This window comes from Bubalus bubalis, chromosome 6 (assembly GCF_019923935.1).
Source record: "Bubalus bubalis isolate 160015118507 breed Murrah chromosome 6, NDDB_SH_1, whole genome shotgun sequence".
Taxonomy (NCBI): domain Eukaryota; kingdom Metazoa; phylum Chordata; class Mammalia; order Artiodactyla; family Bovidae; genus Bubalus; species Bubalus bubalis.
In genome coordinates this window covers 27,502,300-27,520,080 of record NC_059162.1, presented here as the reverse complement: position 1 = coordinate 27,520,080, position 17,781 = coordinate 27,502,300, and the positions used below count along the sequence as shown (strand labels likewise).

Sequence of the window (17,781 nt, the reverse complement as noted above, 5' to 3'; positions counted from 1 at the left end):
CTGGTAACCACTATGCTACTTTGTCTCTGGGGATTTGATTAGTCCAGGTGAAGGAAAAACACTCCCCCAGTGTCTCCTCTACTGGCAGCTACTTCCCTTCAGACACTTCTGCCAACAGATACGTGTGGGTGGGAGTTAGGAGGCAGGGTGGGGCTCCCACATCAGGCTGTTCTGCCATACGAGAGGGTGTACTACAGTTTGGTTCAGGTCTGATACCATCTACCTGAGTTAACATCAGGTCCCACAGGTCAGGGTTCCATCCCACAGGACTGCCCCCTCTGCCCCCTTCAGACACCAGTCACAAGTTCAGGCTATTTCCTGTGCTTCTGATAAGCTGATTGTAAATCAGAGGGTCCTCTGACCTCCTCCTTTGGTTGGATTAATTTGCTAGGGAATTTCCCAGAACTCAAACATTTTATTTACCAGATTACTGATTTATTATAAAAAGCTGTAACTCCAGAACAGCCAGGTGGAAGAGGTGCGCAGGGCAAGGTGTAGACGGATGGAGGAGAACAGAGCTTCCGCACCCTCAGCTCAGCTGCCCTCCCAGTACCAGCACAAGTTCAGTGACCTGGAAGCTCTCCAGACCACGTCTTTTTGGATTTTTTGGCAGCTTCATTATGAAGGCATGATTGATTAAGCCTTTGGCCATTGGCAGTTGAGTCAACCTCAAATCGCTCTCCCCTCCCCAGAGGCCTGGAGGGAGGGGCTGAAAGTTCCAACCCTCTTTACATGGTTGGCTCCCCTGACAACCGGCCCCCATCTATGAGGCTTTCCAAAAGTCACCTCATTTACATAATAAGCTCAGTGTGATTGAAAGGGACTTGTTATAAATGATAAAAGGCACCTGTTTTAGCTTTATTGCTCTGAAGCTTTTTCAGGAACTGGAAAAATAAATCATATAAAAAAATATACCCCCTGAGGGGAGAGTTAGGGAGTTTGGAATGGACATGTACACACTGCTATATTTAAAACGGGTAACCCTCAGGAACCTACTGTACAGCATGTGGAGCTCTGTTCAGTGTTACGTGACAGCCTAGATGGGAGGGGAGAATAGGTATGTGTACATGTGTGACTGAGTCCCTTTGCTGTTCACTTGAAATTGACACAACATTGTTAATTGGTTCTACCCCAAAATCATATAAAAAGTTTTTTTTTTTTTTTAAAGATAGCCCTGTAATTCTTACATAGGAAATTACAAGGGCTTCAAGAGCTATGTTACAGGAACAATGGTTAAAAACCAAATATATATTTCTTATTATAAATTGCAGTGTCACACTCATAAATGTAATCACGCAGTATTTTTTCTTTTTGTCTGTTTGTTTCACTTAGCATAAAGTCAGAGTTCATCCATGTTGTAGCTTGCTAGAATTTCATTCCTTTTTAAGGCTGTATAGTATTCCATTGGATGTATATACCCCATTTTGTTTATCCGTTCATCTGTGAATGGACATTAGGGTTCATTCCACCTTTTGGGTGTTGTAACTAATGCTGCTCTGAACCTTAGCACACAAATACCTGTTTGAATCCCTGCTTTCAGTTCTTTTGTATTATATACTCAGAAGTGGAATCACTGTATCATATGGTTTGTTTTTATTTAATTGCGAAGTCATGTCCAACTCTTTGTGACTCTGTGGACTCTGCCAGTCTCCTCTGCCCATGGGATTTCCCAGGTAAGGATACTAGAGTGTGTTACCAGTTCCTCCTCTGGGGAATCTTTCTGACCTAGGGATCAAACTCAAGTCTTCTGCATTGCAGGATTCTTTAGCACTGAGCCACCTCGGAAGCCCAATCATATTGTTATTGTATAGATCATTTTTCAAGGAAAATACTCAAGGGATTTAAAGCCCATTAATTTACTGGAGAAAAGGACTGTTCATTTTTGGCCTCATACATGTCATATAGTATGTTAGGTGTCAGAGAAACGGAAACTAATGGCATACAGCTCTTCCTGTATTCAGGGACTAAAAATGCAGGGACTTGGAGTGAGGACATAGTCAACAGATGGGTAAGTACTTAGCTGTTACATACTGTACTGTGTTCAGTGCTGTAACAGCATGTTTATAGACTACTGTGGGAGCAGATTACAATAACAATTTCTGGGGTTTCTGAAGACAGAATCTCCTTGGGTGTTGTCCTGGATGGATGTTCTGTTGAATTCTGGTGAACAGTGGTAATGCAGTGGAGAAATTCTAGTATACAAGTTTTTGTTGTACATTTGCTTTTTTAAAATAGCTAACTTCATCCATCCATCTTTTTTGTGACTTAAATGTCTCCCCTTTGTTTTTTTTTTCTTCCTCTAGTGGTTTTTAATTGCCAACAGATCTTACAAAGTGAGTGCAGCAAGCTCTTTTTTCTTCAGTGGTGTGTTTGTGGGAGTTATCACTTTTGGTCAACTCTCTGATCGCTTTGGAAGGAAAAAAGTCTATCTCACAGGTAATCTGTTAGTGTTCATGAACTGAATAAGAGAAGTTATTTTCCTAAGGTTCCCAGAGAAATACTAAGGAGACCATTTCCTTAAGTTTCTCAGGGAATTACCATGTGGACCCAGAACTGATTTTTATTTCACTGGTGAGAGGCCAAGTGCTTCTGGTCAAGCATTTTAAAGCATACCTGAGGAAGGCCAGGTATCTGCATTATAAGCATTTCCTAGTGGTGCCTTCTGCAAGCTGTGGGTCCCAATTCATGCCATACTTCTACGGAGAACAAAGATTGAGGCGGTTTGCTAGTCCATTTCCTTATATCCATTTCCTTATATCTTGTGTGTTGATTCATTGCAGATGAGCTCCACAGGACTCAGCATAGTTCACCTGACAAGCTGAGTGTGAGCTAGGAATTTTCAATTTTCAGCATTATTGGGAATAGTTGCAAACCATGCATGAGGACAGAAATCAACTTGTAACAAAGAAAACCTCAGTTTTTCTTGATAATCTTTAAGAGAAACTGATTAAAAAACAAACAAACCATAGCTTAGAAAATTTAAATTCACAAAGATTTATCTTTACAAATTAACACATATATTGCATTCATCAAGTGCATTTTGCCTCTGGATTATTGCATACTGTTCTTCTCTTTCTAGGTTTTGCTCTTGACATCTTGTTTGCTATCGCAAATGGCTTTTCCCCCTCATATGAGTTCTTTGCAGTAACTCGCTTCCTGGTGGGCATGATGAATGGAGGGATGTCGCTCGTGGCCTTTGTCCTGCTGAATGAATGTGTGGGCACCGCCTACTGGGCACTCGCAGGTACTGCTTCAATCCAGGCTGACTTGGAGATGGGGAGGGGCTCCAGAGAACTACGCAGGAACCAGCTTAGCCCTCGTGTCTAAAAATGCATCTAGATATGGGGTGCTCTATCCAAATACTAGATTTGCTTTCTTTCTTTCTGGATTTTTTTTTTTTTAATTTTTTGAACATATGGGCTCTTAGTTCCCTGAGCAGGGATCCAACTTGGATTCCCTGCCTTGGAAGCATAGTCTTCATCATGGGACTGCCAGGGAAATCCCTAGATTTCCTTTCCTGAGTTCTGTGTGGCCTTGAATGAGTCATTAGTCATTTTATTTTATTCCCCTATTGGTAGTCTCCCCTGGGGCCTACAGATGGTGACCTTTTCCATATACTCACAGATTGCCTGAAGGTATTTGTTAACTGCTTTTTACCATAAAGTGAAAAATAGTGCAGAGGAAATACTAGAAACTCCTGTCTCAGTGCCTTGGTATTGTATTTTATTAAATCTTTGTCTCATAGGCCTTTTTACTGTTCTCTTCAAATCAGCAGGTAGTACTCTTGTAGTATTTCTTTAGTGATGTGTAAGTTTCCAAATGGAGGCCATGTTCTGTATTACTTTTAACCATCCCATCATCTTCTCAAGAACTATCAATGATTTTAAAAGCATCCTTGACTTAATGTCTTGGGAGGACGATTGCACTAAGATTCTACTTTGTGGACTATAGGTTTGCAGTGAGAACTTTGTTTTGCTTTCCATTCATTTAAATGTTATTGAGTACTATAGATGTTCTTGTACTAATATGGGAACAAGTTGATTGTGCAACTGTATAAATGAGTCTGCCTGAGGATGTAGGTGAGAGAGTGCCAGCTGCCATTTGCTGAGCATCTGTTATGTACCAGGAACCAGGCTCTGCATCTGGCCAATGCCTCTAATATTCCCAGAACCTACAAGTTAAGAATTTCTGCCTTCATTTTACAAATGAGGACACTTCACCGCTGAAAATGTTGCAGGAAGGGGAGCCCTTCTAGAACCCGAGAATGGGCTCTTGTCTAACACTCAGAAGTGAACTGTCGGAGGAGACACACATGCTGACAAAGCAAGAGACTTTATTGGGAAGGAGCGCCTGGGTGGAGAGCAGCAGCGTAAGGGAACCCAGAAGAGCTGCTCTACCACGTGGCTCGCAGTCTCGGTTTTATGGTGATAGGATTAGTTTCCAGGTAGTCTTTGGCCAGTCATTCTGACTCAGGGTCCTTCCTAGTGGCATAGGTGTTGCTTAGCCAAGATGGATGCCAGTGAGAAGAATTCTGGGAGGTGGTCGGACACAAGGTGTCTCCTTTTGACCTTTCCCAAACTCTTTTGGTTGGTGGTGGCTTGTTAGTTCCGGGTTCCTTACTAGGACCTCCTGTCATAAAATACTGCAAATGGTTACTGGTGCCTGGCCGGAGTGGGTGGGTTCAGTCAATGTGTTCCCCCGAACAAAAGGAGAGGGTGTGTGCCTGTTTTCACATAGCTCATGACTGTCAGGGCCAGGATGATGCCAGGCCCTTGTCATCCCACTTTTCCCTGAGGACTCCCCTCTTGTATCTTCCATTTATTGTTGTTCAGTCACTCAGTCACGTCCGACTCTTGCGATCCCATGGACTGCAGCATGCCAGGCTTCCCTGTCCTTCACCATCTCTCAGAGTTTGCTCAAACTCGTGTCCCTTGAGTCTGTGATGCCATCCAAGCATCTCATCATCTGTCGCCCCCTTCTCCTCCTGCCTTCAGTCTTTCCCAGTATCAGGATCTTTTCTAATGAGTTGGCTCTTCACATCAGGTGGCCAAAGTATTAGAGCTTCAGCTTCACCATTAATCCTTCCAATTAGTATTCAGGGTGGATTTCCTTCAGGACTGACTGGTTTGATTTCCTTACAGTCCAAGGGGCTCTCAGGAGTCTTCTCCAACACCACAGTTCAAAAGCATCAGTTCTTCAGTACTCAGCCTTCTTTATGATCCAGCTCTCACATCCGTACATGACTACTAAAAAATCATAGCTTTGACTTTATAGACCTTTGTCGGCAAAGTAATGTCTCTGCCTTTTAATATGCTGTCTGGTTTGTCATAGCCTTTCTTCCAAGAAGCAAGCGTCTTTTAATTTCATGGCTGCAGTCACCGTCCTTAGTGATTTTGGAGCCCCAAAAATAAAAGCTGTCACTGTTTCCATTGTTTCCCCATTTATCTGCCATGAAGTGATGGGACTGGATCCCATGATCTTAATTTTTTGAATGTTTAGTTTTAGGCCAGCTTTTCCACTCTCCTTTTTCACCTTCATCAAGCGGTGCTTTAGTTCTTCTTTGCTTTCTGCCATGAGGGTGTTGTCATGGGTCACCTCATATGAATACTGGTGGCTTGGCCCTTTTTTGTCACTGGTCGTGTCTTTGGAGTTAGTAAAGGCTAATGTATTGAATTGGAAGACAGAGGCAAAATAAGCTCTGCTGTATTATGTCCACCGAAATGCTGTCCAAGCTGAAGGACACACAGGGTTGAACAAGTTAGAACTAGACTGGGGAGGAGGAGACACCAGCTCCGTCCTCGCAGGACAGGTTTCTTGCCTGCTTCTTACACATCATGCTTCATAATTCACTTTGTCTATATTAGCTTTCAGAAAAGCCATTAGAGGTGGGCTTTTTTTTTTTTTCCCCCTAGCTCAAGTCCTAAGTTAGGATCAGTGAGAAAACATCCTTTGAGTCTTCAGTTTGCATCGAGACTGTTAAAGTCATTTTTGCAAGTAGTGGGTTCAGACTTGCTGGGACTTTGCCAGAAATGAGTGATGACGGTGTTCATGACCACTCACATTATCCAGGGGAAGACACAAAAGCACCCTCTCCTGGGGTTTTGGTTTTCCTGAGTCCAAAATCTTGCTCATACAAAGCATCATGAGTACGTGTTCTTCATCTTCCTGGCACATTCGTCTATTAAAATATTCACATTTGCCTCTAGTTGTTCCATGAAGAAGATGCTTTCTTACAAAATATGTATACTTCCCCCACCCTACCAAGTTCTCTAGGATGATTCCTGTCCCGTTGCCTACCTTCAGCAAAAAGAAAGACCTCTTGGTCTCTTGCTCCTTTTCCAGTTGCCTGAAGCCAGTGAAAAGATTTCTGTTAAAGCGCTTTCACCTTCCGTTCTTATCCTTGAGGCTGAGTTAAAGTAAAGCTATTAAAATTTCTATAGCAAAGGGAAAAGGGAGAAAGGGGAAAAAAACTGCAACAGTGGTACCAGATGGTTGCCAAATTCAATGTGAAATTCAGAAGGAGCTTGAGAGAGTTCCCAGAAGGCCAGTGCACTTGACCTGCACCCAGGACAGAAATAAGTTTCTGCTGCCCCTAAAACTCTTTTGTGAGGAGTTTCCTCCTTCCCTCTCCCATGAGCAGTCTTCCCCCAAAGTTTTGTCCTTGACCTTTCTTTCCAGGCTGTTCTCTCCAGCACAATTAAAAAAAAACACACCTTTTTATTTTGTTTTGAGGTATAGCTGATGAACAATGTTGTGATAATTTCAAGTGAACAGGGAAGAGTCTCAGCCATACATTACATGTATCTGTTCTCCCCCAAACTCCCCTCCCATCCAGGCTGCCACATAGCATTGGGCAGCTTTCCATATGCTATAGGGTACATCCTTGTTGGTTTTCTGTTTTAAATGTAGCAATGTGTACTTGTCCATCCCAAACTCCCTAACTATCCCTCCCCCCACAGCAGTCATACATTTGTTCTGTAAGTCTGTGAGTCTATGTTTTGTAAGTAAGTACATTTGTATCATTTCTTTTAGATTCCACATATAAGGGATGTCATATGATATTTCTCCTCTATCTGACTTCAGTCAGTATGACACTCTCTAGGTCCATCCATGTTGCTCTCCAGCATGATTTTATATACTCCTATAATGTCAGATACGCTCAGAACTGAAAGAAATTGAGGGGAAAAACCTAAATGATTTGCAATAGGGGATTAATTGGAGGAATCCAATGGACAGAGGAGCATGGCAGGCTATACAGTCCATGGGTTGCAAAGAGTCAGACATAACTAAAGCGTCTTAGCACGACACGGCACCCTGATTGTTTAGCAGTAAAAAAAAAAATTTGTTTTGAAAAATTGTGCATGATTACAAATAATATTTGCAGTATGTATAAAATACTATATAAAGTACATATAACAAAGTATAAGTGCAAACTGAAAACATCCATTTTTAACCAGTTGCAGTGTAGTGCTTAACAAGAATAAGTAAAATTGATTGAAAATTTTTGAGAGTAGAAAAGGTAAAATACTAAAGCTATGAAAAATGTCATATTAATATATTTGTTTTTAATTTTCTTATATAAATACCTTATATCAAAAGTTATTGATGTTCATTGTAAAAAAAAAAATCAAGAAACATATAGAAGTGAAACATAAAGAACACATATAGTCTTGCTCACCCAAAGACCACAATTGTAAACAGATTGCTGTGTGTCTTTCCAGAGCTTCTCCTTTGCATATCTGTTCTGCAACATGCATTTATTAAACAGACCTTGCCATGTACCAGACACACCGCTTTTCAAAAAACTTTTCATGGGAATATAGTTGATTTACAATGTTGTGTTAGTTTTAGGTGGACAGCAAGTCAATCAGTTATATATATTCATATATCCACTCTTTTTTTAGGTTCTTTTCCCATATAGGCCATTACAGAGTACTGCGTAAAGTTCCCTATGCTATTCAGTAGGTCCTTATTGGTTATCTGTTTTGTATATTGTAGTATGTATATGTCAATCCCAATCTCTTAAGTTTGCCTTTTCCATTTATTATTTTCTTATTGGAATATAATTGCTTTACGATGTTGTGTTAGTTTCTGTTATACAATTGAGTCAGCTGTATGTATACATATGTCCTCTCCCTCCCCCCGCCCCCCATCCCACAACTGAGTGAGCTGTATGTATACATATGTCCCCTCCCTCCCCCCACCCCATCCCAGCTCTCTAGGTCCTCACAGAGCACCCAGTAGAGCTCCCTGTGCTATACAGCAGCTTCCCACTAGCTGTCTATTTTACACGTGGTAGGTATATATATTAATGCTATCCAGATACTACTATTATAGACGGACACTTGGGATAAAAGAGTGAACATGCCAGGCCTGGGTGGGGGAAGGTCCTTGCTCTTATGGAACTTATGTTTTAGTCAGGAGAGGCATAACCAATGTGAAGTAATTTCTGAAAACTTTAAGTGCAGTGAAGAAAATTAAACAGGATAATAGAGTAGGCAGTAAGTGCAGGGGACAGTTACATTAAATAGGATAGTTAGAGAAAAATTTGATGTAGGTATTTAATCAAAGATGTGAAGGATGCAGAAGACCTAGGGGGCATAGTTTTCTGAGCAAACATTCCAGTCAGATGGAGTGGCAAGAACCAGGTCCCTGAGGGCAGGAATGAGCTTCTCTGAGCACCTGAAAAGATGCAATGTGGAAAGGCAGGAGGAGGCTGGGCTGAGATCAGGCTGGAGGGGCTGAGTGATGTAGGGTGCATGATGGGCCAAATTAGGGATTTTTTTTTTTTTTAACTCAAAATGCAGTGAGTAGCCAGTGACTGGATTAAAGACAGGAGCCATAGAAGCTTACATACAGAAGGATTACTCTGGTAGGTGTATGCAGGCTGGATCGTAGAGAAGCAAGAGTAGAAGTTGAGGGGCCATTCAGGAGGCTGGTGTGGTTACCCCTGTGGAATCCGCAGATGTTTTACACCAGGTGGGAGTAGTGAAAGAGGAGGAAAGCGCGTGTGTGGTGACCTGCTAAAGAATCAGCAGAGAAGGCAAGAGAAAAGGGATCAAGGGGGCTTCATGGCCTTCTGCTTGAAAGCTGGATGGATCATTGGTGCTGCTTAAAAAAATGAAATCATCACTGTACATTATCTTCTCACCTGCTGAAATTTGACTTTTGCTAGTGCAAACAGACCAGGGGTTGCAGACTTGAAATTAATTAAAAATAAGCAGAAAAGAAATCTGAAAAACAGATGTAAATAACCAAAGACCATGGTGCATGTGTGTGTGCTCAGTTGTGTCTGACTCTTTGTGACGCCATGGATTCTGCCAGGCTCCTCTGTCCATGGGATTTCCCAGGCAAGAAAACAGGAGTAGGTTGCCATTTCCTCCTCCAGGAGATCTTCCAGACACAGGGATGGAACCCGAGTCTCCTGAGTCTCTTGCATTGGCAGGCAGATTCTTTACCACTGTGCCACCTGGATAGGCCCATAAACAGCTACAAAACCACCTATGGCATCCCAGAGTTATAAAATGCAGAAGTGGTGATTTGAAATGTTCATTTTTTTTTTAATTAAAATTTTCAAATAGCCTAGAGCCTTACCACATCTTTATCTCCTCGCCTTATTCCTGTTGTCATTTCCGGGCATATGTGTGCAGCTTCTGGCTGGGTATCACATGCAGATGTCTGTTGACCCCTCAAATTAAAGGTATTGCTTTCTTTCACCTAAAATCTACATCCTTTTCTGGGACTTCTATCTATAGCCATGTCATCATGGTATTTAAGTCATGAAACTAGAACCTTTGAATCCTTTCCTCCTGTATACCATATCCAGCTGATACCAGGTCTTTCTGTGACAGAGATTCAACTGTGATGAGCTTAGATGCAAAGGGAAATCTTTTGGTTAACACACCCAAACCAAGAAGAGCCAGGCCTTGGCAATGCTTAGAACCAGGAAGTTAGGTGCGTCTCATTTCTGTTTCCTGTTGTCTCTGAGAAACTTCCCCTGCTCAGTCAGGGATGAGGCCCAGCAGGTCATTGGTTTCACTGCCAAGTTCAGTATTTGAAAATCCTAAAATACTGGTAGGAACTCTGATTGTCCCAGCTGGGGTCACCATGGTGGAACCACGATTGACATCTCCCCCTTGAACCACAGGGATGAAATATAGGGAGGTCATCTTTCCAAAAAAAAGGAAAAGATTCTTGGAGTTAGAAAGGAGTGCTAAGTAGGCAACGTTTTATAACAGACACTCACCAGAGGAGGCTTCCAGATGGCATTTTTGGGGACATTAATTGATATAAGCGGCTATGCCCTGTTTACAGTAGGACCGTATAGCTAACATTTGTACAGCATGCATTATTTCATTTGAAACTAATGACTCTACTTTTTGAGGTTTGTATTATTATTTCTTTTTCATTTATGAGAAAACAGAGACTCAGATATTTAGGGATTTTCCCAAAGTCATATGGCAGTGTAGAGAAGAACTGGGGTCTGAACTTGGTTCCGCTGAAATGGCCTCATCCTGTGGTCCTTTGTCTTTTTGCCACATTGTCAGTGGATACCGAGTACTCGGAACTGTTCTGAGCAGTGACAGAAAGCCTTGTTCTTGGAAACCAGGTGCTATTTGGTGCCCTGTAATGAATGTGTAATAGCTATTGATTATCTAAGTTTCTAGGGAAATCACAGGGAATGGAAATCCCATTCCCTTACTTAGCAGACCGCACGCCCTGACTGGTTTTCTGTTCATGCCGAACTTACTGTCACATTAGCCTTCCCTTCTGCATCCCCTTTTCCTCACTAGGGCACAGCAAACAAGTCATTGTGTTTTGTTGTAGGCTGATAATCTGTGGACAAGAATAAGAGAAATATTTGTCTTGCGGGATTGTTGTAGAAAATTCCTGTAACAAAGTCGTGTTGCTGTGGGATGTCCACAGGAGCCTGCCTTTCCCTAGAAGGGTGATAGGGGACAGGAGCGGTACCGAGTGCAGGCTGTCCAGTCAGACCAGGGGACAGCGCCTCCTGGTGGGGCCCCATGCAGCCCCATGTCTTAGACCGCAGCACCTAACTTTCTCTGAGCTATTTCCTCCATCTCTAGATAGCTAATAGTGGTACCGGCTTTATGGGACAATGTTTATAGAGTCTAAATCTCAACAAATAGTGGCTGTTATATAAATAAGTCGTGATAGATGCTGTCTACTACTAATGGTAGCAGTTACAGAAAGCATGTCAGAGGTGCAGAGTTTGCAAGTATACTGGGCAGCACAGTGGGTTTGTACTCATTTGTTATTTATTTAAAAATCATAAGATCCTTAACAACCCCACGGTTGATGTTTTTACTGTCAGTGTGCTGACAAAAATTCTGCTTTGTGGAACTTACATTCTACTTGGAAGAGAAAGACAAGAAACAAATGTAAAATGTCATGTGTCTGGTGGTGATCAATGGGGAAGGACCATATGAGAACTGGGGAGTAGGCTGTGACTCAAGATAAGGATTTCAGGGACAGCCGCTGTGAAGGAGATGCAGGCCCACCACTGCCATAGTCTCGTGACCTAAAAACCTCCCACCACACAGCAAGCAGCATTTCCAGGCCTCAGCCACAAGTTCAGGCAGATGTCAGTGCAACATCAATGAGAAAGCACTTGGGCAGCCCTTAAAATTTATCTTGACCACATGCGGTATGTATTTTTCATCTGTCCTTCCTTCTTTCCCACTGATCTCCTGGCCTCTCTTCTGGTTTTATCATCTGATCCTCGATGATATCTGTGTAGGTTTTTCTTTCTGCTGACGTCTCAGAAGGAAAGGATTGGTTCCGTGACCTGGGTTGGAAATGGGGTTGCAGATGGTTCTTTCTCCAGTAACAAGTCTCTTTTCCTGAATTAGGGTCAATTGGTGGCCTCTTCTTCGCAGTCGGCATTGCCCAATATGCCCTGTTGGGATACTTCATCCGTTCCTGGAGGACCCTAGCCATACTGGTTAACCTGCAGGGAACCGTGGTCTTTCTCTTGTCTTTGTAAGTAGTTTTTCCTCTTGGACTTTTAATTTAATAAGCAGAAGGAATATCTTAAGAGGATGCGGGTCAATGAGCAGCGTTATTCCCTTTCAGGAGTTTGCCTGAACTGACTTTGGTGAAGAACTAAATTCCGCAAGCGCTCCAATGCTTGGCAGCTCCTGGGAAGAGAGATGCTTAATTAATTCAGAATGCAGGTATCCCTTGTTTAAAGTAACCTCTCAACCTCTGCATTTTAACCTTCAAATTCTCAAGGGAGGGTACTAGTTTCTTTTTTAACCTAATGCCTTAAGCTTAAAAATCTTCAGGCTGGATCAGATCCCGTGCTAGGGGTGTGACCGAAGTATGATATTATAGACCAGTCTATGCATATTGAATGTATAGTGATACCTCCTCATTCCACAGATGACTGTCATCTCAGGGCCTCTACAGGTGGACATGGGAAGATGCTCAGATATGGGAGAAATCCTTAGAGTGCATGGATTCAAAGCAGTACAAGGATGATGCCCTGGTCAAGGCAAGATATCACACCATGCTCCTCTTAAGGCTATAAGATGAGCCACCAACTTAGGCCTGTTTCTCCAGAAGTTTGACTGTGCTTATGAAAGGTTTTCTCCCTTTAGATATCAGACCTTTAATCCAAAACATCAAAATCTTTTGGATAAATAAAATTTTCAGCCAGTGGCGCCAGCTTTCTTCTGTGCTGTAAAGTGAGATACCTGTAATAGAATTTTCATTGAGGCAGCAATTCGATTTAGTAATTCTTTATATAAGTTCTACTAATTGAGATTTGGTGGGGATTGAGCTGAAATCTGTTTTCATTCTCTCTTTGAAATCAAGAGTATTGTTAAGTGCAAAAACGAATATAATAGAAATAGTTAATCTATATTTATTGATGTTGTTTAGTCTCTAAGTCATATCTGATTCTTTTGCGACCTCATGGACTGTAGCCCAGCAGGCTTCTCTGTCCATGGGATTTCTCAGGCAAGAATGCTAGAGTGGGTTGCCATTTCCTTCTCCAGGGAATCTTCCCTACCCAGGGATCGAACCCATGTCTCCTGCTTAGCAGGCAGATTCTTTACCACTGAGCCTCCAGGGAAGCCCCCAACCTATATTAGAAAGGTAAAATTTATGAAATGCATTCAGTTATGTGAACTAGAGTGAGATAATTTTATTAGAAAGGAAAACTAGCCTTATTTTATTAAGGTGTATATTGTAAATTTTTGGAAAAAATGTATTCCTTGAATTAATAAGCATTCTTGCTCATATTAGTAAATAAATGAATTTTATTTTTAAACATTTAATAAACTGCCTACTTCGTAGAGCTTTCCAGGTGGCACAGTTGGTAAAGAATCTGCCTGCCAATGCAGGAGACGCAGAGACCATGGGGTCGCAAAGAGTCAAACACGACTGAGTGAGCACGCAGGCATACTTTTTAATCCAGGCTGGTTCTCATCCCTCCTTCAATAGTAGAGTGACTTCACTGGTTGATCCGAGGCATTCTTTTAGTTTTCAGAATGTATATTCTGTTTGTTACCGCTTAGTAGTCGGTGGGGACTTTGACTTGATGAGAGATTAATTCTGGTCGTGAAAAATGGGAAACGGAAGAAAGGACGTAAAATCACTCTATACCATCAAGCCTGGAAAGTAAGGCTTGCTGCAGTCAGCCTCCAGTTTATCTCCTACCCCATCTTGTGTTCCCATCATCATACTATGCTGCTCACTGTTCCAGTTTACACCTTAGGCTGGTCTGCCCTGGTGCCTCCTACTCAGTGCTATGGCCAGCTCCTTCAGTGCCCTTCTCGCTATTTCTCTTATTTATTAGTAGCCTTCCCAGTTTGCTTAAAAGCCATCCGCTCCAAGCTTTTCCTGGTCAGATACCAATCATTCACTTTCTTGTCTGAATTCTGCAGTACTTACTTGGCGCCCTTCCAGTGGTCCCTTATTTCTGCCTCACACGGAGCCTAACCTCTATAAAACGAGCTCTGAACAGCCCCAGCTCTTTGCTCAGCTGCATTTCCCAGCACCAAAGCCCAGAGCCCTTCCATAGACCAGATGCCTCCTGTCCATTGGACAGATGTTGGCACAAAAACCTTTAGAATTAGCCTTCATTAACCGTCAGCAACATCAGAAACAGTCATGTCATTTTAGAGACATACCTTTTTTGTTTTACTAGAGACCTTGTTACTTAGCTCAAAAATTCCTCATTTTTACAATACTTGAATTAGAACAGTTTTATCTTAGAAATCAGTGCCCCCTTAATTTAAAAAGGTTTTCCACCTTGAAAGAAATTCACAGGACATTTTCAAGCAGAGGCCTCAGTGTTAAATTAGCAATATAGCTTCTAAAAGTGATCAGGACACTGTGTAGAGGGCAGCATATTCAAGGGCCTCCTTTTCCTTTTAGAAACATGCCCTGCTGTTTTGTGGAAATAATCAGCTCACGTTAGAACTCATATTCCTAAATCTGTCCATTGGCAACTGGGTGGGGCTTTGTTATTAAGAAGCTTATCGGCTTCTCAAAATGTGGAGAAATATCAGGTCCTATGTTTAAATCATCCAGATAAATCCAAGTAGAAATAGTTTTATTAACACAGAGTCAAATTTCTAAAACCTGAGTATCTCTCAAATACCATCTTTAAACATGATTTACAAAGTTTTAAAAGTGACTTATTGCTTATAAACAATTCTGAAAACACAGAGAACCTTAATAGGAAGGAGGGAAATAAATTAGTCAAAGATATAATAATAGTGACAGCTAATATGTTGACTATTTCCTTGTTGGTCCTTTTCCACTCCTCTAGTCCTCCTCAGTTTTAATTTTTACTATAATAGATTTTCTGTTGTTTCAGTTATATTTCTATCCCACGTATACTCTCCATATCACCCCACCAGTCTTATGTTCTTTTTATTTGTATTTAGGCTTGATCGCCAGAAGGCAATGGCACCCCACTCCAGTACTCTTGCCTGGAAAATCCCACGGACAGAGGAGCCTGGTAGGCTGCCGTCCATGGGGTTGCGAAGAGTCGGACACGACTGAGCGACTTCACTTTCACTTTTCACTTTCATGCATTGGAGAAGGAAATGGCAACCCACTCCAGTGTTCTTACCTGGAGAATCCCAGGGACAGCGGAGCCTGGTGGGCTGCCATCTGTGGGGTCGCACAGAGTCGGACACGACTGAAGCGACTTAGTAGTAGTAGTAGTAGTAGGCTTGATCAGATAGTTTTACATTGTACCTCATATATGGCCCTGCGGATAGGACCAGTTGATCAGATGATAATCATCGGCTGGCCTAACTTCCAACCAAATGGCATTTTACTTGATTATTTACTTGTGTATTAGTAACAATAATCAGATAGCAGTGAAAAGGTGAATAAAGGAATTTTTTCAGGAGGTTATAGGAGCCTTTGTTCCTGCTTTTGTTGATAACCAAATGTTGTGCCTGAATAGTCTCTCTCCCTAGCAGAACTCCTGGGAAAATGTCTGCCTTTTTTTGTTTCCATTGTCTCTCCTCTCAGCGCCTATTACATTGCTCATGCAAAGTGAAAGTGCTCAAATGGTTATTGAGGAACTGGCTCTCCATGAAGTTACAGACTGTGTGGTGTTTGTTGCCCTTCACTCTCCTTACTGAAAGGCAGGGAGAGTTCTAAAAGGCACTTTAAATATCCTTCAATTAAAGACAAGCACATCAAAGAAAAGTAAATGCATACAAGTTTCATCTTAGTCACATAATATCAAACTAGATCAAAAGGCTTGATGCTGTGTTTTATAAACAAGGTGTCCATGTTCCTGCCACCAGTTGGTTTTGAAAGGTCCCCTAAAAATATGCAGAACTGTGAAGAGGAGAAAAGATGCATAATACCTGTCTTGAAACTGATGAAAGAGAGCTGTGGCAACAGAAATGTTCGATACTTTATTGCTCTAGTGAGAAACAACTTTATTTTTTGGAAATGAAAGTTAACCAGAAAATAAGCTTTGTTTCTTGAAGGACATGGGAGATCAGGAAATATCCTCAGGACATATTAAAGTGAGTGTGTCAGCTGACTGGAAAATATTAAAGCTTTAAAAGCTCTAAAGCTGCTAAAATGTAATCACTTCTTTCTCATTTTTATATGTAGTCTTCAAATAATCTCTACCTTTTAAATAGCATCACTATGTTAAAAACACTTTAAAAATTCTTTTCTGATGTATAATAGAGATTTTAATCTTTGTGAGGCTTTTTCAGAACTTTAAAAACTCTGTATTATGTTTATTAATATTATTCTAACAACACTTGACCATGATTTGGAGTCTCATCTCTGATGCATGTTTTATGAAGAATTACTCAGTATTGTATTACTGTTTATATATTATTTATATAATTTATAAATTGCTATTTATATATTAAAATTTGCTGAAAAGTAAATGCATCATGTTGATGCTTGGTAGAAACCAACACAATACTGTAAAGCAATTTTCCTTCAATTAAAAATTAGTAAAAAAAAGTAAACGCATAGTCTGCTTTTTTCACTGCAGCTTTGGAAGCATGTTTTTGGTTTCCATTCATAAAAGAGGCCATTATTAATGTTGGCAGCTGTTGACAGCTGCCCTCTGTAGCCCCCGCCCTTCCACGTGTCATTGGGAGAGCCAAGCTTTAACCCTAACATGGAATCCACTTGTGGTCTGGGGGCCACGTCCTGCGTGGGGGATCTGTCTCCTTCCGGTGCGTATGTACCTCTACGAATATACAGCCTCTGATGACGTCTCTTTCAGATCCATTCCTGAATCCCCTCGTTGGTTATACTCCCAGGGTCGGCTGCGTGAGGCTGAAGCCGCTCTGCGCCTCATCGCCAAGAGGAACCGGCAGCTCAGGTGCAGCTTCTCGCTGGCGCGCCCGGCAGGCGGGAGCTGCGAGGAGGCCGGCAGCGTCCTGGACCTCTTCCGTCGCCGGGTGCTCCTGGGGCACACGCTGACCCTGATGTTCATCTGGTAATTCTCTCTAAGGGCTCTGCTGTGGTCCGCAACCCAGGTTACTGATAGTCTCTTCTTTCTTCAGGGTTACAGAAAATTTCACTCTTGAGTTCAGCATGAGATTGTTTTTAAAAAAATACAACCCTCCCCTGCCTCCCTTAGGCATTGTACTCACCTGAGCTTTCTCAGCATCCTCCCTTTCAAGGAGGAAATAATGGTGCCTGCCAGGAGGTTTACTGAACTTATAGATGTCAGAAACACATCTTTGCTTATGAAGTATCTAATGTAAATTTTAAATCCCCCAGTTCAGTTCAGTTCAGTCGCTCAGTCGTGTCTGACTCTTTGCGACAGCACGCCAGGCCTCCCTGTCCATCACCAACTCCCGGAGTTCACCCAAACTCATGTCCATCGAGTCGGTGATGCCATCCAGCCATCTCATCCCCTGTCATCCCCTTCTCCTCCTGCCCTCAATCTTTCCCAGCATCAGGGTCTTTTCAAATGAGTCAGCTCTTTGCATCAGGTGGCCAAAGTATTGGAGTTTCAGCTTCAGCGTCAATCCTTCCAATGAACACCCAGGACTGATCTCCTTTAGGATGGACTGGTTGGATCTCCTTGCAGTCCAAGGGACTCTCAAGAGTCTTCTCCAACACCACAGTTCAAAAGGATCAATTCTCAGTCCTCAGCTTTCTTCACAGTCCAACTCTCACATCCATACATGACTACTGGAAAAACCATAGCCTTGACTAGCTGGACCTAAATCCCCCAACCCTCCTCCTTAAAAAGAAGGAAAGCAGCAGACAGACCAGGGACAGAAGCGTTTCTAAGGAGGA

The 17,781-nt window shown here is 42.1% G+C and overlaps 1 protein-coding gene across 4 annotated transcripts in view; it reads left to right on the top strand.

Moving 5' to 3' along the window:
- SLC22A15 (solute carrier family 22 member 15) overlaps positions 1 to 17,781 on the top strand; it is a 102,561-nt gene that overhangs the window by 50,894 nt on the left and 33,886 nt on the right. For all 4 annotated transcript variants that reach the window (XM_006058678.4, XM_044944509.2, XR_006551717.2 and 1 more), the window contains 4 exons: positions 2,304 to 2,436; positions 3,080 to 3,244; positions 11,874 to 12,003; positions 16,754 to 16,969. In XM_006058678.4, coding sequence (XP_006058740.3) covers positions 2,304 to 2,436; positions 3,080 to 3,244; positions 11,874 to 12,003; positions 16,754 to 16,969 — 644 coding nt within the window. The remainder of the gene's footprint in view (positions 1 to 2,303; positions 2,437 to 3,079; positions 3,245 to 11,873; positions 12,004 to 16,753; positions 16,970 to 17,781) is intronic.